This window comes from Marmota monax, unplaced genomic scaffold (genome assembly GCF_021218885.2).
Source record: "Marmota monax isolate L192 unplaced genomic scaffold, Marmota_monax_Labrador192_F-V1.1 WCK01_AAM20220418_F8-fsc00044, whole genome shotgun sequence".
Classification (NCBI taxonomy): Eukaryota; Metazoa; Chordata; class Mammalia; order Rodentia; family Sciuridae; genus Marmota; species Marmota monax.
In genome coordinates, this window is record NW_026695198.1 from 8,492,795 (window position 1) to 8,515,354 (window position 22,560).

General features: G+C 35.0%; 1 protein-coding gene across 2 annotated transcripts in view; it reads right to left on the minus strand.

The window, feature by feature from the left end:
• Positions 1–22,560, minus strand: part of Atp6v1h (ATPase H+ transporting V1 subunit H) — a 108,909-nt gene that overhangs the window by 75,160 nt on the left and 11,189 nt on the right. The window contains exons 5-8 of one of the 2 annotated variants that reach the window (XM_046428590.2): positions 21,762–21,875; positions 20,092–20,196; positions 16,786–16,839; positions 2,108–2,205 (exon numbers count right to left, since the gene is read on the minus strand). In XM_046428590.2, coding sequence (XP_046284546.1) covers positions 2,108–2,205; positions 16,786–16,839; positions 20,092–20,196; positions 21,762–21,875 — 371 coding nt within the window. The remainder of the gene's footprint in view (positions 1–2,107; positions 2,206–16,785; positions 16,840–20,091; positions 20,197–21,761; positions 21,876–22,560) is intronic. The other variant, XM_046428591.2, reaches the window with a different exon arrangement.

The following is a 22,560-nucleotide window of genomic DNA, read 5'->3' on the forward strand; positions in this document are numbered from 1 at the left end:
TAGCTCATTGTACCTACACAGTTTGTACAAATAATATGGTGTATGCTATGAACATCCATTGCTATGGTTTAAGTATCTGTGTCCCTCCAAAATTCATGTTAAAATCCTAACTTCCAAGGTAATAGTGTGATGAAGTGAGGTCTTTGGGATTAGGCCATACAGGCAAAGCCCTCATGAATGTAATTAGTGCCCTTAAAAGGGCCTAAGAGACCCTTTGACCCTTCAGTCATAAGAGGTTAGAGTGAAAAGACAGCCAACCTGAACCAGGAAGCAGGCCCTCACCAGACACCAAAACCACTAATACCTTGATCTTGGACTTCCCAGCCTCCAGAACTATCATAAGCCACTCAAATCTATAGTATTTTGATTTAGATAACCACTTTCTTTTTGGAGTCTGAAATTTTGATGTATTACAGTCAGTGGGTATCTACACTACTAGCCTCCAGTAAAATGCTTGGAAGATGAGACAATAATTCGTTTCTTGGACAGAAATCTCACACAAATGTTGCTGCAGTTTTGTTGATGGAGGAGGGTACACTCAGTGGGACCTCATGAAAGGGAGGGAGCACGAGGAAGCCTGCAGGTAAATTCTTCCAGATTCAGCCTTTGTCTTTTTCACTTACAGACTAGCTGTGTGCATCCTGACCACATCTCTGCAATAAAGTTTAGCTATGAGTCCCAGCTGCTGACTCCATGAGTCTTCCTAATGAATCTCCCAACAGCAGAAACACACAGCTGAGAATTCAGAACTTTTTACTTTCCACCCATAACAATGATTAATAGAAGAATACATTTCACAATCATTAATCAGAAGACAAAAGCAAAGTGAGAAATAGCATTCTATTCTAACAATGATGGTGAAATTATGTGTGTTTAGATGATTATACCATAAAAAAATTTTCTCAGATGCAATAATTAATGAGTAAGCAATATATGTCTTCTATGGACAAAAAGGAAGTACAATTTTCTCACTTGTTGGTATTGAACACAAAAGTCTTCAAGACAATATTCCACAACAAAAACCTGGTCAATTTTGCTCAAGAATATGTGATGATTTTTTTCATTGTTTTATGGTATTTATGCATCAAAATTTACTTACTACAAAAAGAGCTGCTACATTTAAATTCCTATTAAAATTTCTAATAGTCGGTTTTTACTTTCTCTCTATTTTTGATTAATTAATTTTTCATAAGAAAACTAAAACTATATTTTTTTAGAAGAACTACTGGACCAGATGGCAAACTGAAATAACTACTTTTCCTGGTAGATTCAGGGGTAAGTAGTCATAAATATATTGAACATACATACTAACTCACTGAGTCAGTGGAGATTGAGTGGTACATGATGATTTAAATTCAATTCATAAGAAAAGCTTTTTGCAGAAGTCCAAGAAAGTTTAAAAAACTGCACATATTTGTAGAGGGAATCCAGAATATTCAGATCCCTTTCACAGTATTCATCTACACTGAAGATGTAACATAAAATTCTGAAAGAGTTTGATGCCACACACATATTGTCAATCAACTATTGCTCTAAATCCTTGCTCACCAAAGAATCTACTGATAGCCTGATAACCTAATTCCGTATGTTTATTTTCCAACAAAGAAACAATGCCCTCACTAACTAAAAAGAGTACAGTATAAATTGGGTTTCCAGTGATAAAACAGAAATTCCAGTATTTTGGGGGAGATTTTTCTTAGGTTGTTTATTAACAGCTTCTTAACGTTTTCGTACCTGCAAATTAGGACCCCACAAGAAAGGACTAAATTATATGGCTTATAAAAACAGTTGACACTCACTTTTTTCTGATGGGACATTTCCTAACTGATTTTTATCTTATTCATCACATAATACTTTTATAATTATTTTGTTTTCTGAGTTGTTCCATCCAGGCTTCAACCTCTTTTAAATGCACAAACCAGTAAGGGAAGGGAAATGTTCAGTTTGATAGTTATTGACTTATAAGAAAGTTAGCATAATCCATTGTTAAACAGACATGAAAATATAAAATACTTCTGTTGGATGATTAAATGTATTAATTTCTTTGAAAATGTCAGGGAGAAATGCTTTTAAATGTTATTCTACATCAAAAGTAAAGGACACTCACCAGTTTACCCCATCTGCTTCCACCCAGGCAAAACGGTACTCGTTGACCCGGAGCATCAGCTGCAGACACCCAGCAACACACTGCACATACTGAGAACTCTACACCAAAAAAAAAAAGTACATAGTTTTAAAATGTGAAAGCATTTAAAGTCATAAAATCATGCACACCCATTTCTACAGGAAAAGTTTAGTTTTTTACTGAAATTGGTTAGCATCATTTCATCAGAAATTCCCTGATATCTTTTCAAAAGTTGATCCTCATGTTTGCCTTTATCTCTGCTTCTTACAAATGAAGATGATTTTGTCTCCCAAATTACACCTACACAATGCAAGACAATTTAACATACATAATTAGGGAAATAAAGACATAAAGTAAAAGTATATTTGATACAGTTTGATAAATAAGCATAATGAGTTGTAACATTTCAAATACTCCCAAATAGAGGCACTATAGAGAAAAATAGTAATTATTCATGATTATACAAATATCAAAGAACAATAATAAAAATGAAAAAAAGAGTGGATGCATCAAGACAAGCCTATAATTAAATGACTTTAGACAAGTTATTGAATCAGTAATACAGTATTTAGTTTCTTGGCCCTTAAACTGAAGGGGTACTGTTTGTTTAAGGAAAATAATTCACTGAGCACACAACTAGACACAGCTTCAAAAAAGATCTGTATGGCACATCTAAAAAGTCAAATAAACACCTGTAAAAGGCAGTTCATGATTCTTAAAACAGTCAGTTAAATAGTAACTACCTTATAAAAATTGAGTTTAAATCTGAAATTTCCAATAAATATGAATCATTCTCCTCAAAGTTACAAACCCCTCCTTTTTACCAAAGCTAGTAGAAATACCTGGTCTGGGCTCTTCTTTAAATAGTTACAATGAGTCTTATATTTTTTAAGAAGTGGAAAGACTTAAAAGAAATTTCAGACTCTAGCCTTCATAAAGAGCATACTATTAAAAACAAATTTTTCAAAGGAAAGAACCATGGATGTTATAAAAATTCACAAAACCTAATATATATGACACTACTAAAATCTATAGTATCATTTAAACAACATTTGTAAAAGCCTAACACTTCAAAGAAAGTCTGGGCACTCAAATACAAAACTGCAATGATATTATGTACATTTGGTAGAAATAGACACATGTTATCAAGGAAAAGGTTATATGTTATGCTCCACCTAGAAAGTAGTAACACTGTTCATACAACATATCCAGGAATATACTTGCCTGAAAACTCAAAACATTAGCATAATGACAAAAAATAGTGCATTTTCAGCTCCTAAAACAATCTCGATAATAGAACAAAATATGTATTTTTCCAATTAAGCCAGAAGGTACAAACCCTTACTAAAGAAGAGGAATTCCACCTTTCACGTTTAGAGAGATATCTTGTGGAAGATTCTAGACATAAAATGGGGGAAAAAAATGGCAAAAAAGGGGCACTCTCTCCTCTCCATTTATCATTTTCCTCTCAACACAAAAATTCTTGATTTATTTTAAGTCTTTTCTATGTTCCTTCACCATGGCTATTGAAATCTGTAATATAGTACAAGTATGGATTCTTCACTACTGGTGGCAGCTTCATTATAAATGAACTGGTCCTACAGCTGACTTGTACACTGTCAAAGGACCCTGTGCTTCTCCTTAATAGGCAGTGGCATACATTTATTGTAATAATCAGCTGTGTAATTATTAACTTAATGCTGTGCTCCCAGACACAATGTGGCCCTCCGAAGGCAGGACTCATACCCATCTTGTTCAGCACTTCACTCTCAGCATCATGCTGTACCTATAAGGCACTCAACAAATATTTCTCGAATTAACAAACAATGGAATGTGCAAATAAACCCATCTTATACTAATTCCAGATGAGTAGTGCCCAAGTAGACATGATTTGATGGTTTAAAAGTCTAAGACTGTGATCAAAATTGCTATACTGATAATAATCAAAACTGTAGAGATAGACACAATTTATCATTATTACCCTATCTCTTCTGGAAGCCAAGATAATTTGATTGATTATTCAAAGTATTTCCTAGAGAAATTATGGACCTAATATAACTGCCTATTTTTTAAATTTAAATCATCTCAATTTGAGAACTCATGTAAATTTCTAATTTTCAGTTATGTCATCCTACTTTACTAGGAAATTTAGAGTATTAATAGCTCAGTTAGCTCAATAGTTTCCATGTAAGTTGCTAAAGTAATTCATTTCTCCACTGAAGAAGTATTATTGTATTTGGACTGACTTCTCCAATAGTCAAACAAGAAAGGCGTTGTAGATACTCACTGTATTATTTCCTGAATACTCTTTCTTATTATTTTTTAATATCATTCACATTTAGTTCTTTATTTTAAAGTCTTCCATGTAAAATAAATTTTTTAACCCTTGTAACTATCAAAATATGTCAAAAATGAGCCAGGCACAGTGTGTGCTCCTGTTAATTCCAGTGACTTGAAAGTCAGAGGAGGATCACAATTTTGAGGCCAGCCTGGGCAACTTAAGAGAGACCCCCATCTTGAAAAAAAATAAATCTTAAAGGCTAGGGATGTAGCTCAATGGTAAAATGCCCCTGGGTTCAATCCCCAGTACCGAAAGAAAAACAAAAACAAAAACAAAACAACTTTTTACAAAGACAATTTATGAACGTGTATATTTTTCAACATACTTTCAAAACAAAATAAAAGGAGAAATTGAAATTTCCCATTTTAATAACATGAACAATTCATCATTATGACAACCACTTCTTCAAATGGGGAATATAAGGCTTACACATTTGATATAATTGTTGAAATTAAAGTAATGAGTTCAAGCTGGATGCAGTGGTGCATGTCTATAATCCTAGAGAGCTAAAAGGCTGAAGCAAGAAAATCACAAATTGGCAGACAGCTGGTTGACCACCACTAATCATCTGTCATTTGTCCATTTGCCCACCATTTGCCAGCAGACCACCCACGGATCGCAAGCTGCCCACTGCCGCCTGGAAGTCCATATCAAGAGTACCCAGAGGTTTGGTTACATGAGGCCACTGCCGTCTTGGGACACTGGCCAGGCCTGGACTCAGGGCCTACAGGTTTGCCACAACCACTGCCACCATCTTGGGGAATGGCTGCCTCAGTCTAGGGATACCAGCCAGGGCCTAGAGATATATTGTCAGGGTACCTGCAGGTCTGGTTGTGCCTGAGGTCTTCCTGCTGGATAAGCCAGTGGCTGCCCTCTGGCCGCCTCTTTGCAGGGTTGCTCCTTTGTGTGAGCGCATCCCTGGTGGTCTCTCTGCAAGCTGAAATGGCATTGAGATCTTGGGACTCCAGCAAGGCAGCACCTGGGAAATCTGAAGCCCAGGTCCATCAGATTGCAGCCGAGTCTGTGTGGGGCCAGTGTGGGCCTGGCAAGCCTGTGGAAAGCTGGAAACTGAGGGCAGCTCCCCAGGTAAAGCACAGGTTGGAGAAACTGGGCTCTCTCCCGCTCAGTGAGTCCCGAAGTGCACAAGGGCAGAAGGGGCCAGCACAACGGGTAGGAAGACTAGAAGAGGGTGTGAGGGCATCTTGCTATAGGCTCACCCAGCCAACGGGTCTGGCACCCACAGGACTGGAGCTACCATCAAAATTCAGATAACCCCACCTACCAGCAGAGAAGGGGAGCTGAGAAAATTTTTAAAAGCCAACGGAAGCAATCGTTCAATTTTCCATTGAGACTTTCCTTTTTTTTTTCTTCTCCTTCTCTCTCACATCTCTACCATCTTTGGATCCAAATATTTCCCATGTATCAATTTATTGAGGAATGGGATATCTGAATAGTATATTATAGTTTTATTGTATATTCTTATCTTTATATTTTTATTTTTTGATCCCCCTATATATTTTTTCTCCTTTATCTGTCTCCCTGGTTTCTCTTTCTTGCCTCTCTCATGCTAACAGTCAACTGCTACTAATTCCGCCCCCTCACTCTTCCTATAAATTTTTACCTCTATCTTCTCTTCTTTTCCCTCATGAACATCACATCTCATATCACTTCTGTTCTCTCACTATCCATCGTTTAAAAAGGTAAACCCTTTTAGCAAACTTACTGTTTATATTTTAGACAATAATTGAATGCATCATTCTATGTATAGTGACAAAACTGTAGACATCTTAATAGGAGATATTTGTTTGAAGGTTGTATATTGTTTGCATTGGGTGCTGTTAATATTGGTCTCCCTCTTAAAGGTGAGGTACTGGAAGCCTTCAGGGATACTGTAAGTCTACAGGATAGAAACTGTACTGCCTCAGATCCACACTGCTAGATGGGAAGACACACAAACAACATGAAAAAACAAGAAAACAAAGCACCTCAAACAAACCAAAACGTTCTAACAATAGAATCCATAGATAACAGAGTAGAAGAAATGTCAGAGAATGGGTTTAAAAGGTTAATAGTTAGACTGATCTTCAAACTAAAGGATGGTATCAGAAAGAAAATGCAGGCATTGAAAGACCACTTCTATAAAGAGGCAGAGATTATAAAAAGGAAGCAAGCAGAAATCCTCGAAATGAAGGAAACAATAAATCAAATTAAAAATTCAGTGGAAAGTATCACCAACAGACTAGACCACCTAGAAGACAGACCCTCAGGTAATGAAGACAAAATATATACTTCTGAAAATAAAGTCAACCATACAGAGAACATGGTAAGAAATCATGAACAGAACTTCCAAGAAATATGAAATAACATGAAAAGATCAAATTTAAGATTTATTATATACAAAGACGTGGAGATATAAGCCAAAGGAATACACAATGTTTTCAATTACGTAATATCAGAAAACTTCCCAAACCTAAAGAATGAAATGGAAAATCAAATACAAAATTTTTATTGGACCCCAAATGTACAAAATTACAGCAGAACCACACCAAAGCACATTATAATGAGAATGACTAATGTACGAAATAAGAATTTTAAAGGCTATTAGAGAAAAAAATCAAATTACATATATGGGGAAACCAAATTGTATCTGAGGGCTGAGAATATGACTAGTGACAGAGCAACCCTGGGAATGACGAGAAGGATAAAAGCATCACCTGAAGGATCCAATAAAGCAAAGTTCTCTAGTAGGAATCATTTTCCTTGCTCTGAATCAGAAAATTAAACAAACAAAAGAGTAATCAAGAAGTGAAACACCTCAGGCTTAGAGGAAAAACTAAAGCAAATACTTTGATAATGTCAAGATTCTTGAGTACAGTATATGTTGACATCAGGGACTGTAAAAAAACAAAATAATGAAATGTTGCCATTTCCACTGTTAGTTATTATTACAAAAGATAGATTCTGATGGAAGGAAAGAAATGGTGGAGAAGGGGTAAAAGAAAAACTGAGCACCTACTATGTGGAAATTCTTCATATAAGGAAACAACATATTTTTGTTTCATCTAAGTCTTCCAGCAACACTTTTAAGTATGTATATTATTCAGCTTGCTTTGTAATTGAAGAATCAGAATTTTAATGAGATGATACAACTTTTCTAAGTCCATACAACTAAATGGTAAAGAATGTCTAACCCAAGATGGCCTAACATAATTCCTTCCATCAAACTGTGTTTCTTCCCAAAGGGCAAGAAATTCTCATTGTTGAACAATTTTCATTTCTTCTGGAAATGTGCTGCATACAGCATCATTTTACTATGAAGTCAAGTGTTGCTTATGGCAAAATTTTTCACATTTCCTACATGTATAAAAAATGAATAAACAAATGAGGAATATAATGATAATAGTGATTTTTTTATGAAACTATTTCTATCCCTGTTTTTTATTTTTTTTTTCCTGGTACTGAGAGTTGTACTTTACCACTAAGCTACATCGCCAGTCTTTTTTTTTTTTTCAAATCAGGGTCTTGATAAGTTGCTGAAGATCTCACTAAGTTATTGAGGCTGGTCTCAAACTTGCAATTCTCCTGCTTCTGCCTTCCAAGTTGCTAGTAGTTGAGATATTCTTGCCTTTTCATTTTTGAAACACTGGTTTAAAAAAAAAGCAGCAGTACGGATCATGTATGTTTATTGTTTTAAAGTAAAATTGAAAAGTTAGCAATTAAAATATTCATTATTCTTAACTTTTAAAAAAGTGAGACAGACTTGGATTGGCACAAGAAGTGAACTCTCTACATACCCAAGCTAGTGTTCTTCTCACTGTGCTATGTATTCTACCTGAGAACCTACCACAACCTGCACTCTATGCAACAAACCTCAGTGATAAAGAAAACACCATCTTTACTTCTCAACACATTTAAGAGAATATTATTTAGATAAACTCCCTGATGTTGCTGAAAATACAAATTCATACCATATTACAGTACAATAATCACATCGAATGGAAGAAAACTAATAACTGACAGAATTCACCGTCCTAGAGAATATGGTCTCAGAGATTCACAGTCTACAGAATTACAAAGTAATTCAAGAATTAAGAAATTATAATATAAATGCACAATAAAAGAAATACAAAAGCATCAGTGATATTGTACCAAAGTAAAACCTAATATTTTAAAATTGTCTATGGACAATTTTCATTACTCATTTTGATGATAATATGACTAAAGTACAAACTAAAATAAAGAAATAACACATTATTCACCTATATTTTGGAATTGTGAGCTCTTGAAAAAAAAAGTCAGCATTGAAGCACAGAGCAGTTGTTTCATAGATACTGAGTGAAAATATTCAGGATACTGGTATCAGTGACAGATGAACTTTGGAAATATAACTGACTAAAATAAACTGCAGCAACCACTCTTACATGAAATGGAAGGATCCTGATTTAATTTAATATGTTTCATGACTATTGAATGACTTTCCTTTCTTAAAACAAAAAGTAAATGTACATATGTGTACATAGATGAGGTTTCTTTGCTTCTATCAGAAAGACATTGACTTAAATTGCACAGGACAGTATCAGGTATCAGTAGGGAACTGGAACAAATGGCACTCTCATACTTTGTTGAGAGGTACATAAATTGGTTTAGAAAACTGGGAATATGTACTAAAATTAAATTCATATAACTCATTACTAAGCAAGTCCATTCTAGAATTAGGTACTCCAGATGCAAAAAGAATGTTCACAGCAAGATTATTCACAATAGCCAAAAACTAGAAGCAATCACTCAATATATAGCACTAACAGAAAAATAATGCTAAATGCTATGAGTAAATTTCACAGACACAATGTTGAACAAGCAAATCCAAGTAATTACAGATTTCATAATGTATGAATATGACTTCATTTGTATGCAGTTCAGGATCAGACTACATTAATTTATGGTAACAGATAATATAGTACCAATAATTTTATCAGAATTGAGGTGAAGGGAGATCTCAAACAGGTAGAATTACAATGTATAAACTCATCCCACCAACTAGCATCTGACCTGTGCATTTCACTTTACGTAAGTTAAGACATTTAAAAAACAAAAAAGAAGAAGGCTGGGAATGTAGCTCAGTGACAGACCACTTGCTTAGGCCTTGAGCTCAATCCCCAGCAATGCCAAAAAATAATGGTAGGGTGGGGGTGAAAGAATGGAAGAGAGGAAAAGAAGCAAAGAAGGGAGTGAATACCACAACAAGAATCAGAAGTTTTGCCACAGTATCTCGGGTACATCACTTAACCTCTTCAAAATTGTTTCACTATCAATAAAAGAAAATATCAACCCTAACAAACAAAAAAATCTCTGCTATGAAATGGAAATCAATTTCTATAAACACTAGATAATTGTAAGGTATACTATTATTACCTAATATTCAGGAATTAAAATGTATATAGCCAAGAATTCTCTTGAAGATGACTTATGAAAAGAGATCATTCAGTCAATATTCATAAAATACCTAGATTAAATTGAGATATATTCTTGAAAACTTCACTGATAATTTACAAATTTATAAATGTCCAAGTAACATTTTCAATATAATTTCCTTAATTAATATACTGTAGTTACATAACTATTGAGAATCTTATGAGGAAAAAGTGTTGTTAATATAACTAAGAAAACATGATTTACTTTATAAATTGCTAATTTATATACAACTTTCAAGAATACATCTAAGACATAGTATTAGGTTATCTTATTATAATCAGTGCTATGCTTTCAAAATGACATATAAAAGGTAGTCTTGTATTCAAATACTTCATCATTTAATTTTCTTTTATACTGTGTGTATATATAATCCCTAGGAACTCCTTCCAAAAATTCGATCAGAAAAATAAAAGATTTTGAAAGAAATTGAAGACTTTAGAAGATGGAAAGTTCTCTCATGTTCTTGGATAGGCAGAATTCATACTGTCAAACAACCATACTACCAAAAGTGTTATACAGATTTAATGCAATTCCTATCAAGATCCCAATGACATTCTTCATAGCACCAGAAAAAGCAGTCATGAAATTCATCTGGAAAAATAAGAGACCCAGAATAGCCAAAGCAATCCTTAGCAAGAAAAGTTAAACAGGAAGCATCACAATAGCAGATCTTAAACTATACTAACGAGCTATAGTAACAAAAACAGCATGGTCTTGGCACCAAAATAGACATGTACACCAATGGTACAGAACAGAAGACACAGAGACAAACTCACATAAATACAGTTATCTTATACTAGACAAAGGTACCAAAAACATACAACAAATGGTGCTTCAACAAATGGTGCTGGGAAAACTGGAAATCCATATGTAGCAAAATGAAATTAAACCCCTATCTCTCATCCTGCACAAAAATTAACTCAAAGTGGAACAAGGACCCAAGAATTAAACCAGAGACCCTACACGTAACAGAAGAAAAAGTAGGCCCCAAATCTTCATCATGTCGGCTTAGGACCTGACTTCCTTAAGACGACTCCTAAAACGCAAGAAATAAAATCAAGAATCAATAAATTAGATGGATTCAAACTAAAAAGCTTCTTCTCAGCAAAGAAAACAATCAATAATGTGAAGACAGAGCCTACAGAATGGGAGAAAATCTTTACCACATGCACATCAGATACAGCACTAAACTCCAGGATACAGAAAGAATTCAAAAAACTTAACACCAAAAAAACAAATAACCCAATCAATAAATGAGCTAAGGAACTGCACAGACACTTCATGGAAGAAGAAATACAATCGATCAACAAACATGAAAAAGTGTTTAACATCTCTAGTAATTAGAGAAATGCAAATCAAAACTACTGTAAGATTTCATTTTACTCCAGTCAGAACGGCAATTATCAAGAAGACAAGCACATCTCAATGTTTGTAGCAGCTCAATTCACAATAGTTGAACTGTGGAAACAGCCTAGATGCCCTTCAACAGATGAATGGATAAAGAAACTGTGGAATATATATATACAATGTAATATTACTCAGCCTTAAAGAATGAAATCATGGCATTTACAGGTGAATGCACAGAGTTGGACAATATACATGCTAAGCGAAGTAAGCCACTTCCCAAAAAACCAAAGCCCGAATATTTTCTCTGATAAGTGGATGCTCATCCATATGTTTCTTCCTTTTCTTAATATTCATTTTGTATATATATTTTAAAGATCACCAATATTTTGGAGGAACTTTGGATTGAACAGAGAGGAGGGAAATAAGGGGGAATAGGCAGGGGGAGGAGATGGTAGAATGAGATGGACATTATTACCCCTATGTATGGGTATGATTGCATGAATGGTGTGACTCTACATCAATGTACAACCAGAGAAATGAAAAGTTGTGCTACATTTGTGTAAAAAATTTTTTTTAATTATTTTTTTAAAAAAGAATATAAGCAACAATAATTGTTAGCGAGGATGTGAGAGGAAAGGTACACTCAAACATTGCTGGTGGGACAGCAAATTGGTACAACTACTCTGGAAAGCAGTGTAGAGATTCCTCAGAAAACTTGGATTGGAGATACCATTTGACCCAGCTATCCTACCCCTGTGTTTATACCCAAAGGACTTAAAAATAGGCATACTACAGTGATGTAGCCACTTCAATGTTTATAGCAGCTCAACTCACAAGAGCTAAACTATGGAACCAATCTAAGTGTCCTTCAACAGATGAATGGATAAAGAAAATGTGGTATATATACACAATGGAATATTATTCAGCCTTAAAGAAGAACAAAATTATGGCATTTGCAGGTAAATGGATGGAGTTGGAGAATGTCATGGTAAGTGAAATAAGCTAATTCCAAAAATCCAAAGACTCAATGTTTTCTCTGATATGCGGATGCTGATTCATAATGTGGGGGAGGGGCACTAGGGAAGAATGCATGAACTCTGGATTGGGCAGAGGGGAGTGAGGGGAAGGGAGGGGCTCTAGGGGTAGGAAGAATGATGGAATGAGACGGACATTATTACCCTATGTACATGTATGATTGCAAGAATGATTGTGCATTATGTATGGTCATAGAAATGAGAAGTTGTGCTTCATTTGTGTACAATGAGTTGAAATGCATCCTGCTGTCATGTATAACTAATTAGAACAAATTTTGAAAAAAAAATTTTAATTAAAATTAAAAATTCTTATGTTTCTTCCTTTTCTTGATATTCATTTTGTATATATATTTTAAAGATCATCAATATTTAAAAGTATTAACTTCGTGATAAAAGACAAACCACCAAGAACTGCTTTGAGTAAATAATATGTTCTTGAAATTTACACTTAAGACAAGTACAGCAATCTCCCTTATCTACCAGTAATATGTTCCAAGAACCCTGGTAGATACCTGAAACTGCAAATAGTCCTAAACCCTATATATGTTTTCTCCTACATATACATATTTATGATGAAGTTTAATTTATAAATTAGACACAGTAAGAGATTAACAACCATAATAATATAGAACAACTGTAACAACAGACTATGACAAAAGTTATTTAAAACTTACAAGCCTTTTATTTCTGGAATTTTCCACTTAATATTCTCAGACCACCACTGACTACTGATGACTAGAAAGCAAAACAACAAAAGAGTGGGGAACTGCTATAATCAACTGCATGTTAGTATCACACCCCACAGACTCCACAACTCCCCAGCTAGAGCAGATTATAATTTAAGAATAGGCCTGATTGTGTGCATTACTGACACAGCCCACATATATCTACTGCTTGGACAGCACTTTTGATGGATTGGAAACAAAGAGTTAAATCACAGATATCCTTTACCTCTTCTGAAAGACTGAAAAAAAAAATCACATCATCACAGCACTAAATTAAAAATGAGCCAAAGCAGTAAAACCAACCTTCATTAACAAGGATAGAACTGCCACAGAATTTAAGGAATGTAACAAAAACCCAAAGAAACTAAGTTGTTCTCCCACCATTCTGAAATGCTATCATGGCATGCTAAAACATGGATGAATCTTGAAACATTATGCTAATTTAAAGAAGCCAGTCACAGAAAACCAAGTACACATTTTCACTTCTGTGAAATGTTTAAAAGAGGAGTAGATTTGTGGTTGCCAGGAGCTGAAAGGGGAGAGCAGAAATGAGAAAGACTGTGGGTGTGTACAGGTGCTTTCCATTTTTCTGAGGTGCTGAAAATGTTCAAAGTTAGACTGTGGTAATGATTGCACAACTGCATAAGTATACTAAAAACCACTGAACTGCAAGTGGATGAATTTTATAGTACATGAAATAAATTTCAATAAAGCTTTCTTTTAAAATCTTAAATAAAATTGAAAACTTACTTCCTCACTCAAACCAGCCACACACCCCAGTGCTACCTGGCTAGTGGCTGCCATAATGGATGGTACAGATAGACAAAGTTTCCTTCAGCACAAAAAAATTCTATTGTGTGGAACTGTTCCCGAACACTGAGATGTAACATGTAACCAGCAAGGAGAATTTGGAAATTCCAGTCTTTCACTAGCAGTGAAACAATGTCCTCTAGAAATAACTGATACAAGACTAGATCTGCAATGGAAGTAGACAGAAAACAGGAAACGGTCAAATGTGGAAGCTAGGAGACATTCTGCTCTCCTACCCACAGGTATTAAGTGTTAAGTAGTCAGAAGAAAAAGGAAAACAAAGAAACAAAAACTCCAGATCCTAAGTCTTCCAAAGAATGTAAGAGATCACAGTATTCTCTTGTCAGGCCATCAGCCCAACAATCCACTTTCCAGGTTGTGATGCTTCCTCAGAAAGAGATTTTTTTTTATCTATATATGACAGTGGAATGGATTACAATTCTTATCAAACATATAGAGCACAATTTTTCATAACTCTGGTTGTATACATTCACACCAATTCCTGTCTTCATTTATGTACTTTGGATAATAATAATCATCACATTCCACCATCATTTATAACCCCATGCATCAACCCCTCTGCCCTATCTAAAGTTTGTCTATTCCAGAAAAAGAGATTTATAATGTACATTCAAAAACCAGTAAAGAATTAAGTAGATGAAGTAAGTAGATATAATTTGATGTTGTATATTATTTTCACAACTAGGTAAAGAGAATATAACACATTATGAGGAAATTCCACCTTTGCAATATTACATATTAAATTAAAATATTTGTAATGATCCACTCATGATGATGCTTCTGTGGACAATTTTTAAAAACTGTTCAAAATGTTTCTTATAGTGCAGTGTACAAATTTTTTTTGTTTTGTACTGCCATCAAGTGGCAATATTATGAAATGCAGAATACCAAACTGCTTTTCTCCATTCTCTGAAAACCTAAAAGGGGCTTTCAAGACACATTGACCTATTTAAAAGTCTGAGTAGGTAATGTGATTTGAGAAATGCCTAAAAATTCAAACCTGTCCAGTTGCCTCAAGAATAATTCTCTCACTAAGCAATTCATTTCACTGGAGTTTCTGCTACTCGTTGGCTGTATGACCTGGGCAAACTGGTGTTTTTCTGCTTGGCCTCCCTGCTTATCATAAAACATGGCTAATATTACAACCTTCATCAAAAAAAGAGTTTGATTACTCAGGCAATGTAAATGTAAAGTGAGTAAAACAGTGGCAGGCAGAGAGTAAGTGCTCAGTAAATAGATTTCCTCTCCCCACCCTCGTCCCAAAAAGGCTCAGCTAGTTCTACACTGTGTTCTGATTCCACTTTAGATTCCCTTTTCTGGTCTAACATACTATTTGTCAAATCCTTCAACCCATGCCAACCAGGAAAGCCAGGCTCCTAACTTTGACAATGGATTCTGCTGTCTAGTCTTAGAACATACATAATGGTATGTTCCATTTAGATCATGGAAGCTCTAATAATCAAAATGTATATTAACTGGCCTATAAAGAGCTTAATTTAGTTCTACTATCTACAGCTTGTAGACACTACTCTCTAATGATGCTTTCAAGTATATCTACTCTCTAAAGGTGCTTTCAAGAAACATTTCCAGCAAATGAAGCTAATTAAAAGCTCACCTTCATTTCTCTTCCCCCCACCAATCTTTCTCTCAGCTCATTCCAGTCATACCCATCCTTACTGTGTAAACTTATTTCCAATCCCTGACCTATCAGAGTACAGCAAAGTTAAACCATTCCCAAATGGTTTATCCAAGAAAGGAACTTGGGGAACCATGATTAGTTTTAACCATTAACTTTTTGGCTCTACAAAAAGGTAGGGAGAGATTGATTGAAAGGGAGGGTGAGGGGGTCCAGGTTTGACCACCATGTAGTCCACAAAAAGTCCTAAGCAGCACAGTGCAACAGCACATTTTAGGGCCATCAGTGAACTGAATCCCTGTTAACTGTTCAATACACTATTCACCCACTGGTTAGACAGATATTAGTTAGCTTTGTCAGACAACTGTGAAGAGAGTAACTTTATGATTATTTACTCCAGTTTTACACCTGAATTGAGATGCTTGTTGAATTCAGGTCTAAATGGACTGAAAAAAGAGAACAGAAAGGACAAGTTTCTTGGGGCAGGGATGGTGGCTCAGGGGTAGAGTGTTTGCCTCACATATGTGAGGTACTGGGTTCAATTCTCAGCACCACATATAAATAAATGAATAAAATAAAGGTCTGTGAACACTAAAAAATATTTTAAAAAAAAAAAAAAAGAAAGACAAGTTTCTTGACCATAGAAAAATTGATCACCACAGATCACATGTAATATATTGTTTCTGTTATGGTTTGGATCTGAAATGTCCCCTGAAAGTCTCATGTTTTAAAGCTTGGTCCCCATTTGATGGATTAATAATTTAAATGGACTACTAGAAGGTGGTGAAAACTATAGGTAGGTGGGGCATGATTAGAGGAAATAGGTCACTGGGGATTATATTCTCATCCTTCCTCCCTCTCTCCCTATCCCCTTCCCTTCTTCCCTCCATCTCCCTCTTCTCCTCTACTTCTTTTACTGCCATGAGCTGAGAAGCCTTCCTCCACAACACCATTGCGCCATAATGTTCTGCCTCATCTCAGGCCCAAAGCTGTGGAACCAGCTGACCATGGACTGAAACTCTGAACTCATGAGCCAAAATAAATCTTTCCTCCTTTAAGTTGTTCATATTAGATATTTTGGTTACAGCAAGAAAAAGCTAAATAACACCACTCTGCAATACAACCGAACTAAGTGGGGGTGGACAACACATCAAATTCATAGATTTACATTTGGGCAACTAGTTAAACCCCTTGAAACTTTAAATATCTGTGACTCAAAATAATTTCTTTTCAGAGTATGAGGAGGCCAGTGAATTAAGGAGGAATGTACTTACATCACTTGAAGAGACTGTTCCTGTTTCAACAGCAACACCGCTACCACGAAGTTTCTATTACGAAATAAATTACTTATTACTTAGTTTTGTTTTAATTTTTAACCTGATAATAGCTTATAAAAGGGACCTCAGTGAATTTAATAATTATTTTTCCCTAATCCTACTTTATAAAAAAACATGAGGATGATGTAAAATATTCTAAGTATCATTATACTCTTCCAGAAAATATCTTAATTGATAGATTACTAAAAATGGAAGAATAATCTGATGCTAATCTGATGCTAAATTTTATATGTGAAAATTTATAATATAATATATAATATAATAAAATGAAAATTTCCATTTCAAGATTTATTTACTGAATTTTTTTCCAATATGAAGACTGCTTCTCACTAAACTATCTACATTATATTCTGTGGCAAAGCTTTTCAAAATAGGTGCCTGACAACAGAAGATACTACATGAGACTGAAGATTAGGTCATCTATAGGAATGCTAATAAATTATGACAATCAACACCTCAAATATTATATAGACATGACCAAAGAAAATGTAAGGTAGAGAGTCAAAGGCTGAAATGCAAGAAGAAAAGTAACAATGAATTTCTCAAAGGAAATGTTTATTTTTATTCAATAACTACCAAGTAGTTGAACTACCAACTACCCAAAAAAAAAAAAAAAAAAAAAAAAATGCCAGTATAAAGTCAAAGAACAAAATATCCAAACCTGTAACTAACTTGAGCTTTTGAAAGTTTATTTCCTCTAAAATCAAGAAAATTATAGTCCTTTTTATGGGGGGAGGAAAAAACACTTGAGGGAAAGAGAGACTTTTCATATATAGCACTGTTCTATGACATTTGAGCAAGGTAAAGGTAGTAAATAAAATCATAAATAATCCTACATTACTTCCTTTGAATAAGAAGTCTACAATTTAATACCGATAAAAGGCTATTGAAGAACTTTATGCTCACAGCAAGAGAGAGTGAGCCTAGAGCAAGCTGAAGCAGTGCGCAGACTATGAGACACAAAGCCAGACTAAGCAGGTACCCTGAAGAGGCACCGTGTCGCAGGATGACTTGCAAAGCCGAAATGCTAAACCACACCGAAAGCCAAAGACTGGGATAAAAAGACAGCAATGGATAGATACAGAAAAGATCTTGAAGACCATTTATCAAATATCAAGAAGCTCAATTCTAATGAAAACCATTCTAGGCACTGAAATATTTACTTCCACAAATGATGAGAGAAAAACTTTCCCGCAATTGTTGGGACATGGTTACAATCAAGTAACGGTTAATTCTGATGTTGGTTAATTGAGGAAAGATAATTGTCTGTGAGGCAGTTTAAGTGATATTTCTATGAGAAAAAGTCTAAGGTGAAACTGCCCAAAGAGTGAGTGCAAGATTATAGAAGCAAACTCTCTGCCCTGCCAATATGCATTTTATGAATTCAGCAACAATACAGCCTTAAAAGAAAGCTAATGTTTAAGCAGAAATGAGGTTTATTTAAAAGGAGAGATAATTTCATAATAGAAAAAGGGATCAGTTTTTTCCCATTTAACTAATAAGCATTCTGATTACAAACGATATATATTTAGAAATTTAAAATTTCATTTTCACAAACATATTTTTTTTATGTTTTAAATACTGTTTGTTAAATACCTCACCAACTCAGTAAAATCTTCAAATTGGTAGTTCTTATAAAAATATTTTACAATGGTCTGGGATTGTGGCTCAGTGGTCGAGTGTATGCCTGGCACACATGAGGCACTGAGTTCAAACCTCAGCACCACATAAAAATAAAGATACTGTGTCCACCTAAAACTAAAAAATAAATTTTAAAAAATATTTTACACAATAAGCCCACAAAGACTTAAAATTATTTTGGTGATTAAAAAGATTCAGTTTCATCTCAGACATTCTATCCAAACATTAAAGGCAACTAGGCGAAAAGAGGCAAGCAATAAGGCAAAAAGTAAAGCTCAGCAAAGTGTCATGGTGTCTTCCTTTCTGAAGCCTCAAATTAAAATCTGTGGAAATAATAAGGTCACTTGAGACCTACATTACAACTTTCCAAAAATTTATTTCAAATAGATCCTTTTTGGTAACCTAAGGATGACAACATAACAATTACCAATATTACTTCTCCTAGTCTCATTCTTCCATGTCACCTACCCACTACATTTTCTTCCCCAGAACACTCCCCCTGACACCCAACGTTATTTCTCTCCTTTTCTAAGCATCATTCCCACCAAACCTCCCCCTTATCACCTAACACTTAGTCACTAGAAACCTAAAAAAAAATTACTCAGAAAAATCATCATAAATGTTCTATTTTACCCATTTCTAAGGAACCATTTATTTGGATAAATACAGAAAATTTGCCAATTTCCTCAGAAAATCTGTCATTTTTCCAGCTGTTTCACTAGCAAACCATCTTCCTTCATGAAGAAGTAGCTCTAGAAATGCCTGGAAGCAACCTAGATACCCAACAAGCAGCTTCATGTCTCACTTTGAGCCTTACTATTCAATCCCACAATCATACTGTGGTATCATGAAAACAAGGTGAGACACAGCCATCTCACAGCTGGACTGGGAAGCTCCAGGCTTACCCAGGACATCTGGAAGCCCAGTACAGACTTTTGGCCAAGACAAGGATAAGCGGGCTAACTAACATTCTATAAATGTTGTCTGCGGTTCATAACACCCGTGGTGGCACACAAACCAGTTTGTTTAATGGTACAACCGGTTAGACGGCTTGACCTGGTTGTGACCAAAAGGATCTGAAAGACCTCAGTAGAAACTTTTGGAGAGCTCTCCCAAAAAACAAGAATTCTTGCACAAATCTTGATGGCTTAAATTCCTGAGGCAGATGTGAAAGCAGCCTGGAAGTCCCCGGGACATGGAGCTCGCCTGCATATTCCCTCCAGCTGCACTACTTCTCCTTTACCAGAGGCCTTACGTGAGCATGCTCTTTGGAGTTGTGCAGGTCCTCTCAGTTCTCCAAGCTGTATAATCTTGGCAGCCACCTAGAAGGAAGACACTCCCTGACCACTGAAAAGCAAGAGCGGGAAAATGCAAGTGGCAGAACAGACAGAAAGGTTTGAATTGAAGCCAAAGAAAGAAAAATTAAACATGCTACCATACCCAAGAGTAATTTGGCTTACTTATTAAGTTTTACTTTATAAAGTTCAAAATGGCATTACTTTCAATAAAATTTTTTTGTAATTCAACATATTTACTATAAATAGTTTAAGAGAACATGGATATTATGTTCCTTTTAAAGATACTAAAAGAAATTTCTGTTACCTGTGAACTCAGCTGAGTTTTTATCCAATTGAAATAGTAATTTAAGTCACTGCCTTCCATCAGTTCTTTTCCCCAAGCTGCTAACTTGGCAATAATTCTTGCTGCCTGAAAACAAAAAAGGAATACATTTGAATACCATCCTGATTGAAAACATCACATCATTTGCCTTGAAACTCAACTTCTAATCACTTTGATATATGATTTTTATAGCACTTGATTCCTGAAAAATAGTTTATAATTCACATTTTTAAATTTATTTTGAAATACAAACATTCAAAATGTATTTTTAGATATATCCACTAAAGTGAACCAAAATGAGATGTTTTAAGAATCTCATTTCCAGCTGCTCAGGAGGCTGAGACAAGAGGATCACAAGTTTGAAGCCAGCCTGAGCAACTTAGAGAGACCATGTCAAAGTAAAAAGGTTAGAATGTAGCTCAGTGGTAGAGCACTTTCCTAGAATAACTGAGGGTTCTTGGTTCAATGCCCAGTATCAACAGCATATGCACTACTTGTGCATATAAGTAAAAGACAAAGAAACAAGAGATCTGACATTTCTACTCCTAGCATAATCTCCACCAACACATGGCAAATCAACAACAATCTGACCCTAGAAAGTTAAAAGGTTGGCCACAAGTAGTATAACTTATCATGGCTGTACATTTGCTCTTTAATATATTTGTGAATTTTATTATAACACTAAAAAGATATTTCAGTCAGGCAAATAGACAGTGAAAATAGGACTCCAAAATTTAGAAGAAGGAAGCATGTTATTGTTTTTTAAAAAGTTATTCTTTAAAATGCAGTTTATACCATTAGTCTTCCTTTTTAAGTTCCCATTTTATAAATGTTTTATTATACATACAATATATAAATGCACTAACACATAAATAAATACAGAAACACATGGAGGAAGAGGGAGAGAGAGAGGCAACATACATGCACAAAAATGTTTCAGACAATAGCCTCTGATTTGAATAATTTAAAGCTACCTACTGAAACAAGGAAGAGCCTCCAAGATCCTCTTCCTTCTTCCCCACCCCACTCCACTCCTGCCCCAGGCCCTCCACTGGACATAGATAAAGCTTGTTTATGCAAGCATTTATTCTCTCCCTCCTCTCATCCCTTCTCCACTCTCTAAGAAAGATTCTTCAATGTTAGATCTTCTAAAAACAGCCCTTCAAGCTAAGACTAAAATAAGAGTGCTTAAGATATTAAAAAGCAGGCAATTACTTAATTAAAATAAAATTAAACACAGCAGCTGCTTCAAAGAAAAATTCAAGTTCTACATGGTACACTGTAGTTAATCCTACTATAGAAAATTTGAGCTGTTTGCACATGTAAAGTCACCACAGACTGATACTAGTGAACTCATTATTACCCAGTAATCTACAAAACTTTGTGTCAGAGCAACTCTATCTCCTTCCAACTCACTAATGTCCGCTTTTTACTAAGCACACTATTAAGAAAAGCTAATGTCACAGTAGTTACTCTTCTGAGAACTGGCAAGTTACCAGGTCATAAATGTTTCTTATCTAAATCAGAATGTGACCATGATTTTATGTCAATACTTTTAAAAAAGTGAAAATATGTTTCTTAAAAATAAATTCCTTTGTTATATCACATATATACTATTATTTTAAAAACAATATGATCAATTCAGAATTTACCATATGAACAGTAAAGGGATCCTGACGATTCAACATTGGCAGAAAGTACGGCCAGGCAGTACTCTTGCTACGTTTCGCATACTCAAAGAAAATGCTGACGCGCTGGTGATTTTCCTAAAACAAAAAAAAATTGTACCACTAATCCAAATGAATTTCACTGATGAATGCAAAAATTGTGACTAGTTCTCAACCTTTTATTTTATATCCCTTTAGGTATATGTTCTTTCCCCCCTCTAGGTATATGAGTATCTCTCTCATTATTATTATGGGGCAGTGGGTAGAGATGGTGGTAGGGACAGATACTTTACAAATAAAATCACCTTTAATGATTATGATTATTTTAAATCACAAGGTGGAACTATACATTACATTTCTTCTCAGCCTATACCCTCTAACCTGCTGCTTCCAACATGTCTTGACACATCTTTGGACACCAAAGTGTCAACATCATGGCCACCATACAAAGGAAATTAGGAGGGGTCATAAAAGCCTAGATGAAGGATAAGCAGGAAATTCATCAACTATTAACAAACAGGTAAGAGAAACAGAACTACATAAATCTCAAATGTTCAAAGTTACTTCTAGCACATCTTGATAGAAAACTCAGGATAATAAACACAGTAAAACCAGCATATCACTCAGGCAGGCAGATATAGGAGTTGGTTCAAATTATGCAAATATCTCCTAAACTTTTCTGCATATCACTGGCTAAAATCCACTTTTGGTTCATTAAGTGAATACAGTTGATAAGCAGCAATATTTTCTAAAATAACCACATAAATAATAACATCATTTTTTA